Source organism: Helianthus annuus, chromosome 16, assembly GCF_002127325.2.
Source record: "Helianthus annuus cultivar XRQ/B chromosome 16, HanXRQr2.0-SUNRISE, whole genome shotgun sequence".
NCBI classification, from domain to species: Eukaryota; Viridiplantae; Streptophyta; class Magnoliopsida; order Asterales; family Asteraceae; genus Helianthus; species Helianthus annuus.
This window is the reverse complement of record NC_035448.2, coordinates 11841494-11865118: the sequence shown is the minus strand read 5'-3', so window position 1 is coordinate 11865118 and position 23625 is coordinate 11841494. Positions and strand designations below refer to the sequence as shown.

The following is a 23625-nucleotide window of genomic DNA, read 5'->3' as shown; positions in this document are numbered from 1 at the left end:
GATAATGGCACCAACTTTGCTGCTGACGAATTTCAAAAATGGCTAAAAGAACTACACGTTGAACACATATTCTCATCCGTGGCACATCCGCAAGGAAACGGCCAAGTTGAGAGTATCAACAAAAGCCTGGTCGAGGGCATCAAAGCAATGTTGGGAACAGCCAGGCGTGGCTGGGTCGATGAACTCCCAAGTATCCTATGGGCTCACCGTACTAGCCCAAAAACAAGCAATGGGGAAACACCCTTCAGCTTAGTCTACGGTTCAGAAGCGGTGATCCCCGCGGAAGTAGGTCTCCCCTCTCCTAGAATGTTGGCTATTGAAAAACTAGACAACATCACAGAACGCAGGATCGATTTGGACCTCTTGGAAGAAAGGCGCGAAAACGCTGCCATCAACGAGGCCAAATATAAATCCAACCTTGAAAAGTACTACAACACGCGAGTCCGCGTTTGTACTTTCAATCCAGGAGACTACGTCCTACGCGACAACGAAGCATCTAATGCTGAGCGCCCAGGCAAACTTGCCCCCAAGTGGGAAGGACCCTACCTCATCAAATAGGTCTCAGGAAAAGGCGCATACAAATTACAAACGTTAGAAGGCGAACCTATCGCACGAACATGGAACGCACAACAGCTTCGACGCTGTTATATGTAAGCCATGTTCCTACATTTTCTATGTAACATAGCGGGCCGCAGGCCATTGGCAAATAAATAAATAAGCAATTTTATACATTATTGTTTGTTACTACTATTACAAATGCGTGTTCCACTTTGCGGTATCCCAAAAACAGATTGGCAAAATCTTCATTCGCGATACCCATACAAAGTGGTAACCACACACAAATATTGTAATAGGCCAGCAAAAGGCAAATAGACTTGCATATTTATCCGGCCGGATAAACAAGTTTTGTTAACACTTAACACAATTCCTGAGCCCAAAAAGGCAAACAATGGAATTGACGCGTACTCATACGACAAAGGTATGGAATATACTTGACCCCATTCACATATGGGTAGAGTTCCGGTTATATAAGCTTTTACAAAGCTTACACAATTCTAAAACCCTAACGGGGTAAATAACAGAATTGACGCGTACTCATACGACAAAAGTATGGAGTATACTGGACCCCATTCACAAATGGGTAAAGTTCCGTATACATACGTTCAAACATGCAAGAATTAAAAACACTTGTACAAACTGAACAAAAAACTTTATATTCAAAAAATTCAAGCACCCACGCGATGCTTAATGGATTTACATAAAGTTCCTAGTATATACAAGAGGAAAACAAAAAGGGGGCACACTTGCCAACCTAAACCCTATTTCGTACCGCTAGTACCCGCGTCATCTCCAGCACCACCAGCAGGATCCTCCTCTTCGGCATCAGCATACAGCATCCGCAGCCGGTCAACGTAACCCGCAGCCTCTAAGCAGTCGTCCAACTTCTCCACACAAGAGAGGGACGTATCATAAAAGGAGGCTACGGCCGCGTTCAGGCGACCTTCGGTATCCACGTCCCGAAAGCCGGATCGCTCTTCGATAACACCGCCTACAGACATGACGTTCATATGGGAAATGCAGCGGTTATAACCAGCTTTAAAACCAGCGTCACGAGCACGCTGCTTGACCAAGTCCAAACCAGCTGCGGTCTCAAGCGCGTCCATGATAGCCTGAACAATCTGCAGTAAACAATGGATAAGTCTCGGATACTAATCCAAGCAAATATAAAGGTAAGGGATACTTACACGCGCGATACCGTGACTCCGCATCCACTCACGGTCAGCCTCCAGTTGGTTAAACGAAGAGGTCAGAGCATCTCTGGCCTCAACGGCAACATTAGCCCGCTCTTCCGCTGCAGTCATGCGGGCTGTGAGGTCAGTGACCGCGACCTCCCGGGTCTGAACCTCAGCCTGTCAAAAAGCAGGAAACAGTTTACTCAGTAAACATTCTCAAAAAGCAGGGAAATATAAAACAAAGGTACCAAGTCATACCTGCAGGCTGGCAACAACTTTATCCAAACGAATGCGCTCAGCATTCGCCTCTTCAAGAGCCTTGGAAGAACGGCTCTCCCTCTCTTTGGCCTCCTCCAGGGCCTTCGCAGTACGGGCCCCCGTTTCCTTGGCCTCTTCCAGCGCTTTAACAGCCAGGGCCCCTGCTTGTTGCGCTTTAACCGCAATTGCCTCAGCTGCAGCTTTCTCCTTGCCCAAGGCAACGTTCGCTGCCTTGGCATTCGTCAACTCCTGACGAGCACGAAACAGATTGTCATTCTGCTTCGCCCAAGATTCATTCCACTTCTTGCGCTCATTGGAATACTTTTCATTCCAATTCTTGCGTTCATCAGAAAGAAGTTTGGCAAGAGTACGAACCTGTTTCAGCTGAGCAGTGGCAGCCCACTCCGAGGTCTGCTTCTACTTCTCAAAAGCAGCTCTATCCTTCTCAAGCTGCTCCGCACCCGCACGAGCAGCCTTGACCAACTCTTCCGCTTCGGCCCACAAGCGAGCAGCTTCATCCTCTCTACGGCCTAACACCTTGTAGTCTTCCAAAATGGCGTTAGCCACTATGGAACTTCCTACTAGCAAGGTGGAGAGTTGATTGATGCGCAACTCACGGGGGGCGGCACGGGCACGTTCCACTTCAAAGGGGGTGCCCAAACCACCCAGAATCTCCCTACACGCAGAAGGGTCGTTGGAAATATCATCCCCCTGCATAACAGTCCAGGGGGGTCGGTGATAAACAGTACTTCGACCCTGGGTATAGGTGCGGTAGTAATACTCCAATTCAGACTCCCCAGGCTGAATTGGAGGCCCATCATAACCCGCACCACCGGCAGACGAACCGGTACCCTTCTCACCAGCAGAAGACTTCTGCGGCTCAGCATCATGCTGCCGCACCTCAGCATCAGTTTTTTGCGGCTCAGCATCAGACTTTTGCTTCCCAGAATCAGAAAACTGCAGACCCAAATTATCACCCTCATTGGGAGAGATCAGATTGTTGGATGAATCAACGGTATCGAATATCTGGGTTGCGACCTTCTCTGCGGTACCCTCAGTTTGCATGGTCGAATCAGGCACCACCTTGACAAAGGGTGCCGAAGGTTCCTCTGACGCACCCGCACCTGCACCCGTGGCATGCGGAGGTGACAACGGAGCATCAAAGATAGAAAAATCTTTATCTTGAAGCTCTGCAAAACAAAGTCAAATAGCTATCAAAACACAGGTTGTACATAACACTTGAGACAAGCTAAACAACACTTACCAACAGTAACCGCAGGTTTCTTTGATGTCGGACCAGTCCTCTTAGACTGCAACCTCCGACGTTTCGGTCCACCGGCACTAGCGGCCGTCTCTTCTACTTGCCTCTTCCCAGCACCAGACTGCGAGCCCGCAGCTGTACCCAACCCCTCAAGGGTATCAGATACTATCACATAATCCAAGTATCTACGGAAAGAAGAATGAGAGATACCTGCCGCCTGCGGTACCAGATGAGGCACAACAGTGACCTCCGGTATTTTCTTTTGGCGAAAGCGCACGCCTTTCACCGTTTGCCTCTTAGGCACACCCTTCGCATCCGGGTCCCCTAAGGCCCCAAGATCACCTGCATGAAAACCATCCAAAAGGTGAGTCAGTGCAACCATTATTGTTATCACAAGAATAAAGGATTCCTAAACATACCTTTGCCCCGCGGCAACTCAACTGCTAATGCGGCCTCAGTAGGCACCCGGAAGTTATCTCGAATGATAACATTAAACTCCTCCTCGCCATCCGCACAAACCACTATTTCCACCTGACCCTGGAAATCCGGGGCAAACATCCTCCATAAGGGAGCATCCTCTGATAGCAAACGCACAACTCAGTAACGTATACGGGGATAAGAAAGTTAAACAAATGAAAAGTACGTACCACCACTTTTCTCCCGCACCACGGGCTTTGACTTCTTGTTCCTCCTTGTGAGCATCATGCGCAACACCCACAACTGTGTGTTGCTCAGCTTCACCGACTCAATGGTCTGCAACTGCGGGAACCACTCCACCGACTTCATGCTAGGGACCGCAATGGTCTCTGATATGATCGTATCGGTCACATTCCGAAACGTCATATTGCCAACAATCGCAGCAGCCTTGATGTAAAAGAACTTCATTTTCCACTTCGTCATCCCCTTGGGAGGAGTCATCAGTTTGGGACTACCCTCTCGTTGACGGAAGGAAAAGAACCCCAAGGACACCGTCATTTGATAAAACCGTCGGAAATCTCCAACGGTAGGCTCTATGCCAAGAGCACGAAAGGTGAATTCAAAATTTCGAATCCGGATTGTAGGTCCCTCGGAGGATGAGGTCAAACCTTAACCTTGTTATGTGAAACACACTAGCAAGTGCGGAATCCAAGCTAGAGTGCAAACCGAGATGAAACAAGCATAAACACAAGACACACAATATTCACCGATTAACACCACTTGTATTAATACGAATGAAAGGTTCGGTTACAAGCTCAATGTTCACAAATCTGTTTTGTAAACTCTCTAAGTGTGTGTGTGTGTGTTCTTGACAGAATACTCTCTCTGTCTCTCGAGTGTCTATCTTTCTGTCTCTTGTGTCTCTGAGTGTCTAAGTCTAAAGTGAACACACTACACGGGTATAAATACCCAACACAGGTTGTATGGTCGAAGGATCAGGTTTACTGATCGAAAGATCATCTTTCGATCAGAAAGCTATCGAAGGTTCCACATAAACACCTCGAAGGATGGTATATCCTTCGAGGTCCATCTGCATCCATCGAAGCATATCTTTCGAGCTCCTCGAAGGATATACACAATCCTTCGATGTCTCATCCTTCGACATAACACATTTTACAACCATATTCTAACTGTTTGGCCAAGTCAAACCAGGAGGATGGTTGACTTGGTCAAACTTACAAGACTAACAAAGACATCGTTTTACATCGTGACCGAATACAGACAAAGTACAGACACAAGTGCACCAACAAACTCCCCCTTGGCTGTAGCTTTGTCTCGATCTTGATCATCTTTGATCTTCGTGTCTTCAAGACTCTGATGTCCTTTCAAGTCTTCAATGTCGGAGGATCTTCAAAGTCTTCACGTCTTGAAAGCAGAAAGTGTATCAACAAACTACCCGTATCATGTAGGAAGTGTGTTGACAAACTCCCCCTTAACATAAGCTCCCCCTTGAGTTATGCTCGTGAATGACTTGATCTTCAATGCTTGAGATCCTTGTGGTGTTGATGATGGTCCGCGGCAACTCGATCATCTTCATCATTTGAGTGCCTTCACGTCGTGTCTTCATTCCGAAGCTTGTCATCGACCATGTTCTCCTTGCCTTTAGAATCTGCACATGCAAGAAATCTAAACGCGTAATGAGAACAACTGCTTGGAATATAGTTAGCATAAACAAGTGACACACGAATGACCATGTCACAATCAAACACCGTCCGACAGTTTGAAAGTTTAATAAATTTGTCAATTTTAGTCTTTAACTTTCAAAACTTGCAAATTTCGACCGTTTATGAAGATTTAGTCAATTCGGTTTTCGTTCAGGTTTCAGGTAACGAAGACTCGAGATCCAACATCGTACGATCGAAAATAAAATAGAAATAAAATCTTTTTGGCTTTTATAAAGTTTATATTAAAACATATCTAAAATCTTTTTGGTATTTTTAATATTTCGAAATGTAAGGACTGAAAGCAGTAAATAAATATATACAGACATTCTTTTTGTGAGTTTCGAGGGTAAGAGAATCATATCAGTGTACGGTCATGCCAAAACGCTCTTGTTGTTCAATTAGTTAACATTAAGATAAGCATCCTATAACAATTATCGGTATTGTTGTCCACTTAAGCTCAACTTATCAGATGTAATCATGGCGAGGGGATACGTTAAGGTATGATTTATACTTACCGACCGGTGTTCATCCACATCACGACACATTCCCGTATCAAGGTATGCACGAGGGTTCATCTTACCGGTGAGTATACCGATTATCATCTGTTTGACCGTATATGATGTGAGATTCTCACTTATTTTGATTTGAAAACAAGCCCTATGTGATAGAATCACTTATTGATGAGGAACTTGATTTTCATATGCATGAGGGCACAGGAGCAAGTTCGTGAACAGGTCAGTACTTCCGTACAGCAGAGAGACGAACTTGACTCCCGGATAAATGTGATATTTTATCACTTATTTGTTTGGACATGTGATTGTTTATCACTTATTGAGGTCGAATGCAGTATGTACACGTATGTATAGTATCATGGAAGATCTAGACTTGCGTCCCCGTTATTTTTCGGTAAAAGAAACAACCATGATACCCAGATGATAAGCAGCATAAAGACCGAATATCTCAGAACCTCGGCAATCTATCAAACGAAATTTCGGTACTAAGACCATATGCCAATGAGTGGTTCCCACCTGGTCTTCAGTCGATTAAGATTTATATCACCCTGCACACTTTAAAATGATTGTGAGCCTACCGATACATCTTATATAGAGCTGCTTATCGTTTTTCATTTAAAGGTTTAAAGAGGTTTGGATAAACCGCTGATGTACTATCATTTTCTCTTTTGCTCGCCAGGAAACTCATTTTTGTTTTTCTATTATTTTTGTGTTTTTGAAATTTTTCAATGTTTTTGGATTTTCAGATTTTGGATTTACTCCCCCTAAAATCAATAAACTAAGATAAAATTTAAAACACAAAGGTATTTACAAAAATGATTTTCCGATGTTGGTTTTACTCTTGTTTTACCTCAATGCCGTTTACCAAAATTAAGTTTTAATCAGAAAAGATTTATCGAATTTTGGAGAAATCAGTTGGCACGTCGGTAAGCGGTGCGGACCATGACAACATTGACGAGTTTCATAAAGAAACAATCACGTGTAAGGTGATATTCGAGATCAATGTGTCAGGTCAAAGAGTGCTGTATGATATGATAATAATTCTTAAAGCAGCTTAAAAATCAACAAGTATAGGAGAGATTAGAAATTTAAAAACCGTATCCTGCAACTGTTTCGTGCATTGCAAGGAATCTGAGCACTCTCCCAAACTGGATATCCACCTGGTGTGGACTTCAAAGTCGATTTTGTAGCTACTGAAAAATCTCTTCACAGCGACACGATCAAAAACCTTTGGTTCCGGCTGGTCTTCCACATTGCACCAGCGAAGGTCTTTGTCTTTCTCTTTCAGAAGTGGTGTGCGGATGTCCAATCCACGCCACGGCATCTGCACACATTTCATTGTATTCTTTCCTGAGGACCCGATCAAAGACCATAACAACCAAATTTTGGCACGTTCTTCATCTGGTCAAATTTTGCAAATTCATTCAACCACATTCTTTTACCAACATCTTCTTCTTCTTTTTCTTTTTCTTTCCTCTCTCTCCATCAATGGCAACAACATTCTCCTAGTTTGTAACAATATTTCGGAGCCTTATGTCGCCAATCTTGTGCATGGACGCTCCACTATCAACAATTCCAAGACTATCAATAGTTCCTCCTGGAACATCCTGCACACTCATTCAGAGATTAGTTGGAGAGGGGGACCCAAGCCTTCACAGACTTGGGTCGTCCGTCATCATCGAGAATTGTAACATCCATTTCCCGATGATTCGGAATTGATGTAGCTCCCCCTGAAACAGTTACCGGTTTTGGTATCCAAATCTGTTTCTGTTTTTCATGTTTAACATCCGATTTAACAGATTTTGTTTGGATGACCTCCGGTTTTAAAACCTTTTCAACTTCTTTTTATTTGTTTCCTTTTCTGTTTCTTTTCTCGTTGTTTAACAAGACGAGGGTCCTGTTTTGGTGAAACAGATCTTTTATGGTAATTGTTACCATGTGGGGCATCAACTTTTGACTTTCTCTTGGTGTGATATGGACAATTCTTAATGATGTGTCCATACTCACAGCATTCAAAGCATGATCTCCGCTCAACAAACCTCGGAGTATCATAACTGTAATAGCTGGATGATGAACTTCGTGATCTTGAGGTACTTGGTCCTACATCACAACCGTTTGTGTGTTGTGTATAGTTGTTTTGACTGTTTCTTTTCAAAATTTTACTTTGTTTAACAAAATCCTTGTTGGATTTGTTTTCAAAAGTATCAATTTTATCAGTCCCTCTTGATTTCACGAAGTTTATTTTCCGGCCCTTTTTCTGGTTTTCTCCCTGTTTGCCTTTTCTATTCTCTTGGGCGGCATGATTTTGTTCACATGGATCATCAACCTTTGCTTTCAACTTATGAAGATATGGACAGTTTCGAATTATATGTCCAATTGTACCACATTCAAAACATGATCTTCGTTCAACAATCCCCGAAGTATCACGTGATCGTCTTGCCGATGATGAACTTTGTGATCCCGAGGTACTAGGTTTTGAACAGTCTGGTTCATTTCTTTTCAAAACTGTCGCTTGTTTAACAAAATCTAAGTTAGATTTGTTCTCAAAAGTTTCGATTTTGTCCGTTCCCTTGGATTTCACAAAGTTCACATTCTTGTTTTTCTTTTGGGTCTGTTTCTTCTGACCCTGAGTCGGTGATTTTCTTTTAGGTTTGGTATGATTTGGCTGTCTCTTCTCTGTTGGTAATTTCTGATTGCCATATTGTTTTCGAATTTCAGCCTTTGGAATAGGAGGACACTGTGTAACTGTAACACGTGATCCTGTCTTTCCCAAAAACTTACTTGTCGAATTTTGAAAGACTTTACTGATTAATGATTGATTAACATTCTTAATCGGAAAATCTTTGTCTGAATAAATTTTATCATCACCAACAAGAGTGTACAGCAAGTTCACACCCTCCGACTCTTTTGCAGACGAGGACTCGATTGCAACAGTCTTAGCGGGTTTTGCAGGAGGATCACATAGAATGTGATTCTCGAGAGGTATGTCCTCATTTTTGACTACCGCACCAGACTTTGCTGGGACAACATCATCAGATTCATCATCAGAAGAATCAGCATCCTCAGTAATGACTGGAGGATCCTGATTCAGTTCAGCAGAAGACACACATGTATCCGCTGATACATCTGAATCGGATGATACATCTTTCTTATATCCGAGTCCTGTTGCAAACTCCTTTACATCTAGAGGAACAGATGGTTCAAAGAACACTCTATCCTCCTCGTCAGGCATTGCATCATAATTGTGTCTCATTGGTGGTGGACATTTCTTATAACCTATGCATGTGACATCCCGTTTCTCTTTCTGAACGTCAATGATGTGATCCAACACATAGCTAGAGCTCAAATAACTGTCTAGCTTAACCTGGATCGCTTCACTTTCAGTTTTGACACAAGCCATCTCCTTCTGCATTATCTCAAGGCGAGATATATACAAATTAATGTCAGTTTATTTTCTGGAAACCATTTTAGTTAATTCGGTTTTATCTTTCTTCAAGTTCTCAATTACCGACTTAAACTCTTTTTCATGGTTCTCATAAAACATGTTGGCTTCAGTGCATTTTGAAAGATCCACGGTCAACTTCTGGTTGTGGATAAATGTCACATCATATTTCTCTTGCAAAGCTTCGTGTTTGCTTTGCAATTCACACCACTTGTCATTCAAAGAAACATGTTTGTCTTGCAAGTCAAACAAACTAGCTTGTAAAGCATCATGTTTGCCTTGCAACTCAGACATGTTTGCTTCTAGAACAGCACACTTAACTCTTAAGTTAGCACAATTATCACAATCTACAGCAGTGGGTTCATCGACACATACCTGACTGGAATCACTCTCAGGTGTTGGCCTTTCTGCATCAGAATCAATATCCTCCCTTGATGATTTACATTCAGATCCACCCTCGCTTGAACTTGAAGTTGTATCACCCTCAACTGAAGTTGAAACATCTTCATCTGAACTACTGTTATGTTCAGAACTGTCATTACCTCCCGAGGATTCACCATTGCAGACATCTTTGACAATTTCAGCATACAACGCCGTTTTTGTCTGACTACTGTTCTTTGGATCAAGAGATGATGGTTCTACAGTAGAACAATGGTGATGTAAAGCAACTGGGGGTAATGGATTTCCATACAAGTCTGTGGTTGGAGCTGGCTTTACAGGAACTTGTATTGGATTGCCATACCAATCCGTGCTTGTGACAAACGCCGTTTGAAGTGGAGCATGTGAACTGGGTCTTGCAGACGAAGTACTGGAAGTTCCATAATACATATCAGAATTGCATGGCACAATGGATCTTGCAGAAGACGTACTGCTCTCTGCAGTTGACGGATTACCCCACGCCGGATTCATTTTGAATGTATAGTGACGAATATCAGAAGAAATCACTCAAATCAAACAAAAAGGTTATAAGTGACCAACCGAAGGATCCCTGATCGAAAGACCTGAAAAACACAAACTGGTTAAATCCAAACAGACTAGGCTCGAAGGATAATTGCTTGTTCGAAGGATCAACAGTGTTCGAAAGATCACTGTTGAGTTTCGAACAATGACTTCGAAAGATTCACCAATCGAAGGATCCTTATCTTTCGAATATATCCTTCGAAAAGATTCCCTTGGCTCGAAAGATAAATCACACACTTCGAAGGATGTTCGAAGGATCAATATCTGTCGAACCTCCTCTAATCGAAAGATAATCTTTCGACTTCGAAGGATATCTTTCGAATGGAACTGACACAACTGACACACTGTTGACAGGTTGGTGAAAAGGTGATGGGTTGGTAGAGATCTTTCGGCAGAAAGGTATGGTCAGACCATACTTTTTGTACCAAACCCGATTTGACCAATAAAATATGCTTAAAATGGAAGGTCTTATCCAGAAACCGGTCACCGGAATTATGACCGGAATTTGGCCGGAAATCACCAAGTTTCTTAAAAACAAGTTTTTAAGTTACCCAACCCGTCCTTGAACACCCCTGGTTAGTTTAGAACACGTTTTTATGTTTATAAGTGCAAGAAAACCACCAAAAACGGGTACTAAACCAAGTGTCCAAACACACCAAGATCTTGTACAAACTCGGTTTTAACAAGGAAAAGAGCCTTAGCTCTGATACCACTTGTAGGTCCCTCGGAGGATGAGGTCAAACCTTAACCTTGTTATGTGAAACACACTAGCAAGTGCGGAATCCAAGCTAGAGTGCAAACCGAGATGAAACAAGCATAAACACAAGACACACAATATTCACCGATTAACACCACTTGTATTAATACGAATGAAAGGTTCGGTTACAAGCTCAATGTTCACAAATCTGTTTTGTAAACTCTCTAAGTGTGTGTGTGTGTTCTTGACAGAATACTCTCTCTATCTCTCGAGTGTCTATCTTTCTGTCTCTTGTGTCTCTGAGTGTCTAAGTCTAAAGTGAACACACTACACGGGTATAAATACCCAACACAGGTTGTATGGTCGAAGGATCAGGTTTACTGATCGAAAGATCATCTTTCGATCAGAAATCTATCAAAGGTTCCACATAAACACCTCGAAGGATGGTATATCCTTCGAGGTCCATCTGCATCCATCGAAGCATATCTTTCGAGCTTCTCGAAGGATATACACAATCCTTCGATGTCTCATCCTTCGACATAACACATTTTACAACCATATTCTAACTGTTTGGCCAAGTCAAACCAGGAGGATGGTTGACTTGGTCAAACTTACAAGACTAACAAAGACATCGTTTTACATCGTGACCGAATACAGACAAAGTACAGACACAAGTGCACCAACACGGATCATACCAAACGGACTCAGTTGAGAAATGTGGACCTTGTACCACTCCAAAACCTCGACAACAAAAACAGTCAAAGGTAACCGGAGATTACAGTCACCGAAAAAGTCTGCCCACATGGTCACGTAACCGGCCGGAGCATCGGCACCGGTGTCACCCTCCGATGGGTAGCAGGCCCCATATTCAGGGGGCATTTGGACATCAAGCATCAGACGATCAAAGGTCTTCTTGGTCCACTTTAACTCCGGTAAACCACCACCGGCGGCCCCCCCTCTTCTTCCTCCGCCACTACCGGCTGTTCAGGGTTTTCACCCTCCACATTGTGTGGACTTGATGGTTCAGCCATCAGAAAATATCGAAGAAACGAAAGAAAGTGAGTAGAAACACTAAACTCAGAAAACCTCACCGGAAACTTCAAACAATTGATCGGAGAAGACGAGTACCTTCTTTTCTCTCACCGGCAAATTTTTTGAAATTTTGAACAAGTGAGGGGAAACCACGAACGGTTTCCCCTTATATACCCATCGCAATTAATGCGGAGGGAGAAAACGAATCATCACGTTCAAAAAGAACGAATTGCGCGACACCACGTGTCAAGCGCCGTTTTCGCTGGCGGTTATCACGCGCGCGTGGCCGCCCACGCGCCTGACATAAGAGACGTTTACACTCTTTGCTACAGTGCATTTAATGCCTCGGGCAGTGCAAACGTCCTTTCATTTCAGCACATGCCAGAAAGATCTCACCAACTTCCACCAACTCACACGTGAGATCAGTCACGTATGCAACAAAAAGCGACTACCTTATCCAATTACAAGCGGCATGCGGTTTCTCTGGTGTACCGCACCATAACCCATACCGCATATCGTTTTTTTTACATACCCCTAAAAATAGGCAAAAATATATGTCTTAACACTGTAAGGGGGTATAATACCTTTCCGCACCACCCACGAGCACACGTGGAATATGCGGAAATGACACACACGAGACCGTTCAGGTGTGTCAGATACTCAGAACCAGCGTTGTTCTTTGGACTGAACCGCATCTCAGAAATAGGTAAACCGCATTGCCTTCATTCTCTTCAAGCTTCAAATCCCTCCTGTCCGGTTCACAACCGCAGAGGGTACATGAACACCTTCTTTAACTTGAAGAAGGAAGGGAATGTACGCACGCGCACATCAGCAACCCTGACTCCTGAACCTTTAAGAGCCACATCCGAGCAACACACCCGTTTCGAGCGAATATGGGAATGCAAAACCGCAGACACTCATGAGTCACTGCGGACATAACCATAGCTTCCGGAAATGGTTGCTACGGTGGAGCCACAACTAACTCCACATCGAGGAACGAAACTACTCCAAGGAAAACTCCTCGGTATTGGAGCGGGAAGGAAGGTGCCTAAGGAAGAGATGCGGACGAAATCCACAATAATCACACGAGCCCTTGTCGAACAACAAGCGGCCGAACAAGCGGTAACAAGTCTGCTTATGACTTTGTTACCCTACTTGTACGTTGGATAGAATAAACAATGATGGGCATTACCATGCCTATGATCATGTTTATTTGACCGTTATCCAGAATCACATTGTTCGACCAAACATGGCCAACAATGACGCAAGTACCCAACGTTGCTCCCACAACCGTGGCCAACAAATGTCAAACAACGAGGTAACCGCAAAAGACGTGCGGTTACTTGAGAGCTAATGGGAAGAACATGAACACCCCACGAACGGAATCATCATTAGATATCCAATCATGGGAACAACATGCTCTCTTCTTCATTCACCACTTCAAAGGTTGGGTCGAAGTTTGTGCACACCTTCAACCACATCTCAAAGATTGGTTCGAAGTTTGTACACTTCCTCCAACTAATTCCTCCAGTTGGTTCGGCACACCAACAGGTGGCAACCAGCCAAAGGCTGAGAATTTCGTATCAGACGAAACATTTTCACCGGTACGGAAGAGGCGTCAAATGACCCTTCCAGACCTCCAGCTTGATCTACAAACAGAAAAGACCATCCACATGGTCTAGGATCTTCTCCAGACTCCAAACTACCTTCTAAACACCATAGTCCAGTACTCCTCCCACATACAACTTGTATGTGGCAGCAACACTAGACTGGGGGGACTTGAAGGGGTATGGTCCCAGATCTCGCGTCAGCATCGACCGCGAGTGACTATTACCCTTATCAAAACCCCCACCAGTTAACAACCTACTTGTGCCCATGCGAGAACGCATTGACACAAGGGGTGAATCCAATCTATCTAGTAACGAAGGAGGACTTACATGGAACATGAGAACGGTAGAGTGATGCGACATAGCATCACATCTGGTGTATGAAAACGGAAGTATTCACAGCGATGCGGCCTCGCACCGCGTCCAGTGAACACTTCTATCAATACAAGGAAGCTGGAGAACAGCAACAGTCACCACAGGCGACGATGCGGCCAGCACCGCATCTCGCGTATTTCTTGATCACTAGCAAGAGACGCGATAACATCAGATGTTACCGCAGACAGCGATGCGGCTAGCACCGCATCCTATATGCTCAACAAGTGGGACTGACACCACAGTGCAAGTGGAACCAATGGCAGTCACCTGTCAGATCTACGGAAGCGACAGACTGACGTAGCGTCGTCTCAACGGCCGACATGTCTGACACACCTGCAAAGGTGCAGCATGCCGTCAGTCTATCCATCCACCTCCTCCTTCACTCCTCGGCTATAAATACCAACCCCAAACCAGGTTTGAGGTATCTCTTCACAACTCTCTCACTACTACTACTATCTTACTTTGCTTCCCAAGCAAACTACTGATTCTCACGCCGGAGAGTGGTAACAAGGAGCACCCCCCACCCCATCCTCCTTGTTACGAGTCACGGTTTGTTTCCTTGTGCAGGAGATCAACCCACCGATGATCCAGCCAGCGATCCTCGAGAGGAAGGGATTAACCCTTCTTGACGAGACCAGTGAGTTAACCCTGCCCGGTTAACCATTGTTTCATCAATTATATTGTAGTAAAATTTGTTAACAAAGTCTGAATAAATTTAACCCTTTATTTAAAACTTATAAATGTAACGAAGTCTCAATAAATTTAACCATTCATTTAAAACTTGTAAATGTAGAAACGATAAATAATATTAGTTAATTTTATTTTAAGTTTCGTAAAATATATTTGATACCAAACGATAACGTGGCATGTGAATTAATTCTTTTTTTTTACACGTGTAACTTATTTTCTACTTATCTATTATATTTTAAATATAATAATAATTAGGTTAGAACCCCGTGTAATACACGGTTGAATAAATGCAATTTTATATATCAAATAATAAAAAATATATATTTTTGAAACCTCCTTTATTATACAGGTTGAATAAATGTAATTTTACATACCAAATAATAAAAAATGGGTTATTGGATTTTAATAATCCTAAGTTTCACTTGTTGGCCGATAATAATCTCAACTTTAAAAATTCCCTCCAATAATCCCAACTTGTAAAAGTTTGGCCGCTATTGATTCTTTTGAAACATATAAGAATTTGGTCTACTCAATAGATTCAATTACACCTAGAGACTCTTTAATTGATTTAAGTGCACCTATGTTAGAAAAGGATCAATGGCGGCCAAACTTTACAAGTTGGGATTATTGGAAGGAATTTCTAAAATTGGGATTATTATCGGCTAACAGGTGAAACTTAGGATTATTAAAATCCAATATCCCTAAAAAAATATATCTTTAAAAATCTCATTTATTACATGGGTTGAATAAATATAATCTATACAACCTAATAAAAGCTTTAATTAGGGGACACATGTCCACCTACTAGGGCCTCCATAGCTCATTTTCCCGCCAAAATTGACATCCCCTCATATTCCTTCACATGACCCGACACGGGATCCACCAACCCATTCGGGTCCTTAATATTCGTTCCATATTTAACACAATAAACCGACAACATTCCCATTCGTCTTTCTTCTCTTATACTCCTTTTTATTTAGGGTTTTCTTACGTTTCTATCTATCGTTCGACTTTCGATTATTCATCAGTTCTAACAACGATTCTTGAAACATCGACGGTATGTACAGCTTCTCATCAGATCTAATTTTTATATCTGTAATTTTATTTGTTCTTATTTCTGATTTTAGGGTTTTTTTTTTCCTTTTTGTACTTTGAATGTTCATAAGGTGTTATATCGATTCTTCGAACATACAAGGTATGTATGTTCTTCCTGTAATACGTAATCTTTTAATCTGTAATATTTTTTATCGATTCTCTAATCATACTGTTTTGTTATTTCCTTTCTATTTTTCGATTCTTCATCAGGTGTTATAGCTATTCTTCGAACAAACATGTTACTGATTCAGAATTTTTTTGATTTTATTAAGTTGTTTTTGATTATATTTTTTTTTTAAATTTAAAATTTTTGAATATGTAATCATATGATTTTTTTTTGTAACTGTTGTCTGTAGGTTTTGAATATGTCAGGAACTTCATCAAGGTAATATTTATATCTTCTACAATACAATATGTTTTGTACTACACTTTTTAATTATTGTGTTAGATATGTAGATATGTATACAAATTTTTTAGATTGGAAATTATGTATATTTTTTTGATTGTTATGATTTGATAAGTATTTTATATGTCTAACATGTGTATTAGTAATTATTCATGTAAATTTTTTATTTAGCTTATTCTACATATCATCTGTATAAATGCATTTTATAGTATTTTTTACATGGTTGTTGTTTTTTAAAATTGTTTACGTTTATTGTAAAATTTCTGTTTGTGTTTAGAATCTATATAATATGTATGTCTATATTGTTGTGTTAGATATGTTTATGTTTATGTTTATCTGAATGTAATATAATTTTTCTAATTCTAATCAGTAGCAGGGAGCCATCTTTCTGTAGGCATTTGAGTAGAGCCGATGAATTTATTATGGTAATTCATAATTTCTAACATATATCATATTTATATATATTATATATATTTTTCCTTTTCTTTATATTCCTTTATTTATTATTTTTTTAATTAAAATTTATTTTCAATTGTTTTATTTATAAGGCTCATCCCTCTCACGCGACGACTAAATTATGGGGTGTCTATATGGCTCCTACTAATGTTCATATAGAAACAGACGACGGCCGTAAATTTACTGTTTACATAAGTGAAGCAAAAGGAATCTTTTTCCTTTTCCATGGTTGGTCTGACGTCATTACACATTTAGGAATTAAATCTGGCACTTTTGTAATCTTCACTCCTTTGGATTCTACAACATTCAAGTTAACATATTGTGTAAATGGTGTGAGTTCTATTGTTTCTGGTCATCCATTGTATCTACAGCTTCTCAATTGACTGTAAGATTATTTTTTAATATATCTATATTTTTCTTATTTTATTATTATATTTACAGTTTTTCATAATTGTTTACAAGTCTTATGTTTTTTTAAAATTTTTGTTTTCATTTATACAGGTGATACCTGATTCTGTCCTTTCAAAGTCTCATGATTATATGGTTGCTGATATAATTTCAACTATGTATTTAGGCAATAAAGAGTTTCATGTTAAGGTTCAAAGTTATAATGGTAAAGTCTGTTTTACAGCGGGAATTGATGTAATTGTTACTCAATATCAATTGGAGGCCGGTTCTTATTTTTTATTTACAAAATGGTTTGGTCATTCTTTCCATTTAAGAGTATTTGATAAAAATGGTATTGAAATGAACTTTGATCATGTACATGTCGATGATGTAAGTTTTTTTTTGTTTATTCTTTATATTTAAAATTTAAATTTAATACTAGATTATTTGAATGAATAAATCTAAGAAATTTTATATGTAAGTTTCAGGTTGATATTGCACCTATTGATTCTCTTCAAGATCTGCCTCCCACTGCTGTTGCTGAACAAGCCACTGGACATATTATTCGTTTTGTTCGAATGGCAGCTGACTATTTTGTAAGTTGTAATATCTTTTTAGTTACTACTAAATATTAAATATAATTTTTTTTTGACATAATACATAAATATTATAAGATTGATGTTCTTAGTAATTTAAAATTTTAAATAAAATACAGCGGCTTCCTGATGATGTTTCGAGAAAGGCTAAACTTGATTTTGGTGTTAAAAGTATCACAATCAGACTTTTGCATCTTAATCCTCAGAAGGAATTTCCTAATGGTACTATACGTCAAGCGAGACTCGAAGGTTATTGTTATGCTTTAAGTAGTTGGTCGAGATTCATGAACATTGCCGGCATTAAGGTGGGTGACACGGTTTATTTTTGTTTTGATGAAACTGAACAAGTTTTGAGTGTAGAAAGGGTTGTTTCTCCTGTGAACCATAGTTAGTAGTTCTTTGACATTATGGTTTTGTTTTATGTGGTTTTTATATGATATAAATATTAATTACTTATGTCTATACAAATTTATCACAAAATTTATAGTTTTAAACTTTAATTTATTAAAATTTATATTATCTTACCTACGGTTTGAACAATTAGTTTGTGTTCCCATTATTGAATTGCCCGTTATCCTAATATCAAGTTATATTAAATTTTTACTGTGTATGATTAGAATAGAAAAACAATGTTAAAAAAGATTGATCCAAATAAACCATAAAGAAATAAATTTTACAATATTAATCCATATTACATATAGAAAACATTGGTTAATAACTGCTGCTAACATCATAGTTAGTAAATATAAATAAACATATTAGTATATTTTACCATGTCTGTTTATGACTCTTTGTTATAAACCTAAATATTTTGATTTAGATTATATATTAATTAAAAAAAATGTAAATCGGAAAAGTGAATCATATATATGTCTTCTTCATACTCTTCGCTCTTATCTATATAAGCTGAATAAAAAATGTTTACCTCATTTCACAATTTCATGGTCAAAAAATTTTTAATTTTGACTGAATTTGTATTGTATGCACCATAATTTATTTAAATATATTGTTTTTAATAGAAGATATGTTTGATTTGTTTATTTTTTGTTCTTTTTTATTTTAATTTTATCCTGTATCTGATTTTCATTGAAGATCTGTTGCTTTTTGATAATTAACATTACTGTTGATTTTCAATATAAAATCTGATGTTAATTCGCATTCAAACCTGTTTTTGTAGGTTTATAGTATGCATGTGCCTTCTTCATTAACGTATACATTAAGGTATATGCTTTTTTATTAACGTATTTTATTATAATATCCCTGTGACTTATTCAGTAAGTTATATTTCGCGTTTAAACCTGTTTTGTTAAGAAGAAACGTTCAGTTGAATAAAAAAATCAGGCAAAGTGTTTTGCTTGGAACATTGAGGCGTCGTTGATGTTGCCAAGGAGTCTCAGGAAATGTTAAGTTATATAATTTTCTTACACTCCTCGGCAATGTCAACGACTCCCAAAAAAAGTTCCTTCGAATCTCTCTGACTGATAGCTTCATCGACAGATTGTTTCTTTTTCTCATCACAGATTTCCTCTATATTCCCTTCAATTCCTTAACCGCCCTATTTTCATTATATATGGAAAATTGTTTTTAATATAATGTTTCAATCGTTCACTTGAGAAGCGTTCTCTTTTTTTTGTTCCTCATCAGACATCCAAATACAAGCATCGGTAAGTATATTGCACCTCTTTTTGACATTTGTATATTTTATTATATATAACCACAATTATAGTTATTTGCTTTTTATGTTCTATTTAACTGACTCGATTATACATTAATTAAAAAAAATGTAAATCGGAAAAGTGATTCATATATATGTCTTCTTCATACTGTTCGCTCTTATCTATATAAGCTGAATAAATTAAGTAAAATAGGTTTATTTATTTTTAGAAACAATATGTAATTATTAGGAAGGGTGATTACTATATTATTTAAATATATATAATAACCGTACATTGTGTTTATGTTATTAATGATACATGTAAAATCTTCATTTATTTTAGGGAAGAAGTTTCAAATTGATTTTATCAATAATAATTCTTTAATCTATTTTTTTAAAGAATATTCAAATTGATACTATCCATATTCATATTTTTAATATTTTTGGTATTGATTTAGAAGATGTTATTGATTGGTTCTTGATTGCTGTTTGCTGATGCTGATTGTTGATTCTTGATTGTTCAATATTTATCTTTTTTGTTATAATCATTGATTGTTTCCTTATATACCTTTTCATTTTGGTACTATAAATATTATTTCAAAACTTCATTCATTTCCGCATTGTGTCATTCATATTACTGCATTTATTTGGTTACGTTCTAATTTTTCATCTTACAATTCTTATAGAACCATATGATAAACATCTTTGATTTAAAAGAATTTTTTTAAACTCTATCTGTCCTTCGAAAATGTTTCTGCATTTTGTTTGTGTTACTTTGTTTCATTCTTCTTTAGTTATCTTGATTCGTATATTGAAATACGTTTTATGCCGTCTGATAGATTTAATGGAGAACCATAACATTACTATGTTGAGAGCTGTTGATGCCTTTCAAGAGCAGTTTTCTGTCAAGGTTAGGGTGATCAGGGTTTGGGAACACCCTGAAAGGAGGAATCCCAGTCAATTATACTCATTTGACATGATTATAATGGACGAAGAGGTATATTTATTTTTTTGATCAATTTTTCAATATATATATGATTTTTTTTAAATTTTATACTTTATTAAGTATAGTTTTCATACGTTATACAGGGGACAAAGATGGAGGCAACATGCTTGAATAGAGTTTTACCACAATTTCTCCCGTCATTAGTTGAAAAGAAATGTTTGATTATCAGGAATCCAACTATAGGTTTTAATAACTCTACGTACAGGTATGTTGACAATCAAAATAGGCTATGTTTCCAGGGGACAACCGAAGTTATTCCATGTGAAGATATTGGTGGATCACCGTATGGTTTTGATTTCTTGAGTTTTGCGGACATCTTGAACAGTAATGCTATTTCAAACTCTACAGTTGGTATGTATATTATAATATTTTTTCAAAAGATGTTATTGTTTTTTCATTAATATTTTTATTTTCATTTTGTATCCTCATCTTATTGATCGATTTTGTATTGTTGTAGATGTTATTGGTTATTTGATTCGATCATTTCCTAAAGAGACTGTTAATAACAAATCAACTGGAAAGCAGGCTGTTAAGGTTACTATAGAGATATCTGATCTGGAGTAAGCATTTAAATATTTTGTTAGAATCCAGTATACATATTATTGTTACAATTGATAGGAAACATATGTTTGTATACTTTTACCATACTTATATAATGAAACTTATGCAACTTTATTTATACCAATTTGTTATGAATTTGATTAATTACTTGGGGGTCGGACGGTATTTCTTACTCTGTGGGATCAATACTGTGATAAAGTTTTGTCGTTTTTTGAGAGTATCAAAGGAAAAAATATTCATGCAATCATTATATTGCAGTTTGGCAAGGTCAAGTGGTGGAATGGTTTGTTTTCTTTCTTTAGTAACTTTTATTTATTAAAATCTTACTTATATTATATATTTTTTTTTCTAACTTTCCACTGTTTTTTTCTAGGGGTTGCGTATGTTAACAATTCATACACGGTTAGTCGTCTTTTTTGCAATCATGATTGTCCTGAAGTCGATGAGTTCAGAAACCGGTATGAAAAAAGATTCTACACATTATTTCTTATTTATCTTATCGACTGAATTATTATCAATATTATGATGAATCTATAACTTATTAAAATATACATTATTTTTTTTGTATTCAACAGTTTGTTTGAAAATTCCATTGAAGTCTGTGAATCCACGAGCCTTGGTTCCATGGCAAAATCTGTTGAAGAGGAAATCTTGCAAAGCAAAGATTTTTTAAATATTTGTGATGTCTTTTCGCTTAAGACGGTATCATTTTTTGATAATTGAAAACTTTACCCTACAATTTTACTTTATATATTTTTATATTGTCATATAAATATGCAGGTTTGCAAGGTCATTGTTCTGGGTAATATACTGGGTGTTTACAAAGATGAAGGATGGTTCTATGAGGGTTGTAATAGATGTAACAAGAAGATCAAAAAAGTTGTTAATCTGAGTGAGGACACCCAGGAATCAGGTTCAGCTGTTACAAAGGAGGTTCTTACCTGTGTATCTGATCGTTGTGCTTTTAAAACTATAACTTCTTCTCTCAAGTAAGTCAATACACCTTTTGAACCCTCAAATTTTCATCAATAAAATTTTTTTTGTTTTAAAATATGGACTTATGCTTTCAATAGGTTTAAGATTCAACTTAGAGTTCAAGACCCATCAGCTTCTGTTACACTTACTTTGTTTGATCGTGAAGCACGGAAGTTGTTAGGAAAGTCTGTTGATGATATTCTTACTGCTAACCCTGAATTTGTAAGTTTTATTTTTGTATTCATATTGGTTATGTTTTATATTTACAAAAAAGTTCATATTTCTTCATAAATGATTAAAATTATACTATTTTTCAGCGTTCTGATTCCATGAAGATTCCTGCTGAAGTAGACGCATTGGTTGGCCAGACTGCTGCTTTTAAAATAGATGTTACTGGCTACGTCTTGAAGTATAACATCCATAAGTATGGTATACTGAAGCTGACTGTGGATCCTAACGTTATATCTGTACTTCAAGAGAAGCAATCCTCTTCACAGATAAGTGTATGTTGTATAAATTTTCTTACTTTATTGATTTACGTTTTAAATATTTTACTTTCCTGAACTTTATATTTTGTTTGTTTATTTTTATTTTAAAAAATATGCAGTCTTCTCAGAATATGTCTCTCAATATTGATGCTTCAGAATTTGAATCTCAGACATCTGATGGTTTCAAGGTATTCGTGTGAATTTTTGTTTTCTTCGTCTTTGTTTTATTATATATATGTTCAACTATGATATGCGTTTGTAACCTGTTAAATATGTCTTTTGTTAGAACTCTGCTGCCAAAAGAATCGAAAACAATACTCCTGTGTCTAACATGGCGAGCACCGTTTCACCTGTTTCATTGGATGTTACTGATACTCCTGATTCCATGTTAGCTAAGGATGAAGTGAAGCGAAACTTGGTTCAAGTCTATGATGTTGAAGAAGATTCTCACACATCTGCAACGAAGCTCCAAAAGTCTGGAGAGGTTCAGGATTTCAATAGTGCAGAGAAGAGGAACCTCTTAATTCCTAAAGTTGAGAAATAGTTTTCAAGTTGTCATAACATTAAGATATTTGGTGACTTTTGAGAAGTTGGTTTTTGTTGATGTCGTCTAAAACAATTGATTGTTTGAATTCGTGGTTTTGTTTTATGGTTTTTATTTGTTTCTTCCGGACAATACATGTTTTGAATTTCGAAAGTTGTGATGTTTGGTTATGAGTAATAATCGTGATTTTAATGTACCTGTTATTTTTATATCGTTTTTAATGTCTTTTTTTACATTTCATTTAACACTGACTAATAGTATATGTGTATTTTGTATGTGGTTTTTATTATAACTAATCATGTAACTTGAACATGTATTATGTTAACATATATCGAAATTTTCCAATCTTAAAAAAAAAACAAATAAGATTATTTTAAATATATTTTTTAGATGAATTTATGGTGTCCACTATTAGTTACTAATAATATTTTATTTAAATATGTTAAGGTGTGATAATTATAGAAAGCATACCTGTCGGATATATAATTTTGCTACATTCCATATATATTTATGATCCAACTAATAAGTTATTTAAAAAACGTCTAATTACCTAAAATGCATCTTTCATAAATTTAGGGAACACAATAATGCATTATTTCTTAATTACTATCAATTAAATTTATATCCATATTTAAGGTTATTTCCTTTTCACTACTTGAATACACTCTCATATATTGTTATTTATATGTACATCATTTGTTCTCACAACAAAGGAGATCATCATCTAATTTGACAAAGTATGAAAAAGT

The 23625-nt window shown here is 37.9% G+C and overlaps 1 protein-coding gene across 1 annotated transcript; it reads left to right on the top strand.

Moving 5' to 3' along the window:
• The first annotated feature begins 20146 nt into the window (after nucleotides 1-20146).
• LOC118488166 lies at nucleotides 20147-22876 on the top strand. The gene is made up of 11 exons (XM_035985377.1): nucleotides 20147-20299; nucleotides 20392-20659; nucleotides 20766-20842; nucleotides 21128-21152; nucleotides 21243-21327; nucleotides 21445-21571; nucleotides 21650-21858; nucleotides 21943-22066; nucleotides 22162-22347; nucleotides 22452-22520; nucleotides 22619-22876. The coding sequence occupies exons 1-11, from the start codon at nucleotides 20147-20149 to the stop codon at nucleotides 22874-22876; spliced, it is 1581 nt and encodes a 526-aa protein (XP_035841270.1).
• The last annotated feature ends 749 nt before the right edge of the window (nucleotides 22877-23625 follow it).

What these genes read in the sequence shown, in the direction of transcription:
- LOC118488166 (XM_035985377.1), top strand. Translation starts at nt 20,147, where the DNA reads ATGGAGAACCATAACATTACTATGTTGAGAGCTGTTGATGCCTTTCAA. An exon ending in TATTTCAAACTCTACAGTTG is followed by an intron (nt 20,660 to 20,765) that starts GTATGTATATTA and finishes GTATTGTTGTAG; the next exon opens with ATGTTATTGGTTATTTGATT. An exon ending in ATGTCTTTTCGCTTAAGACG is followed by an intron (nt 21,572 to 21,649) that starts GTATCATTTTTT and finishes ATAAATATGCAG; the next exon opens with GTTTGCAAGGTCATTGTTCT.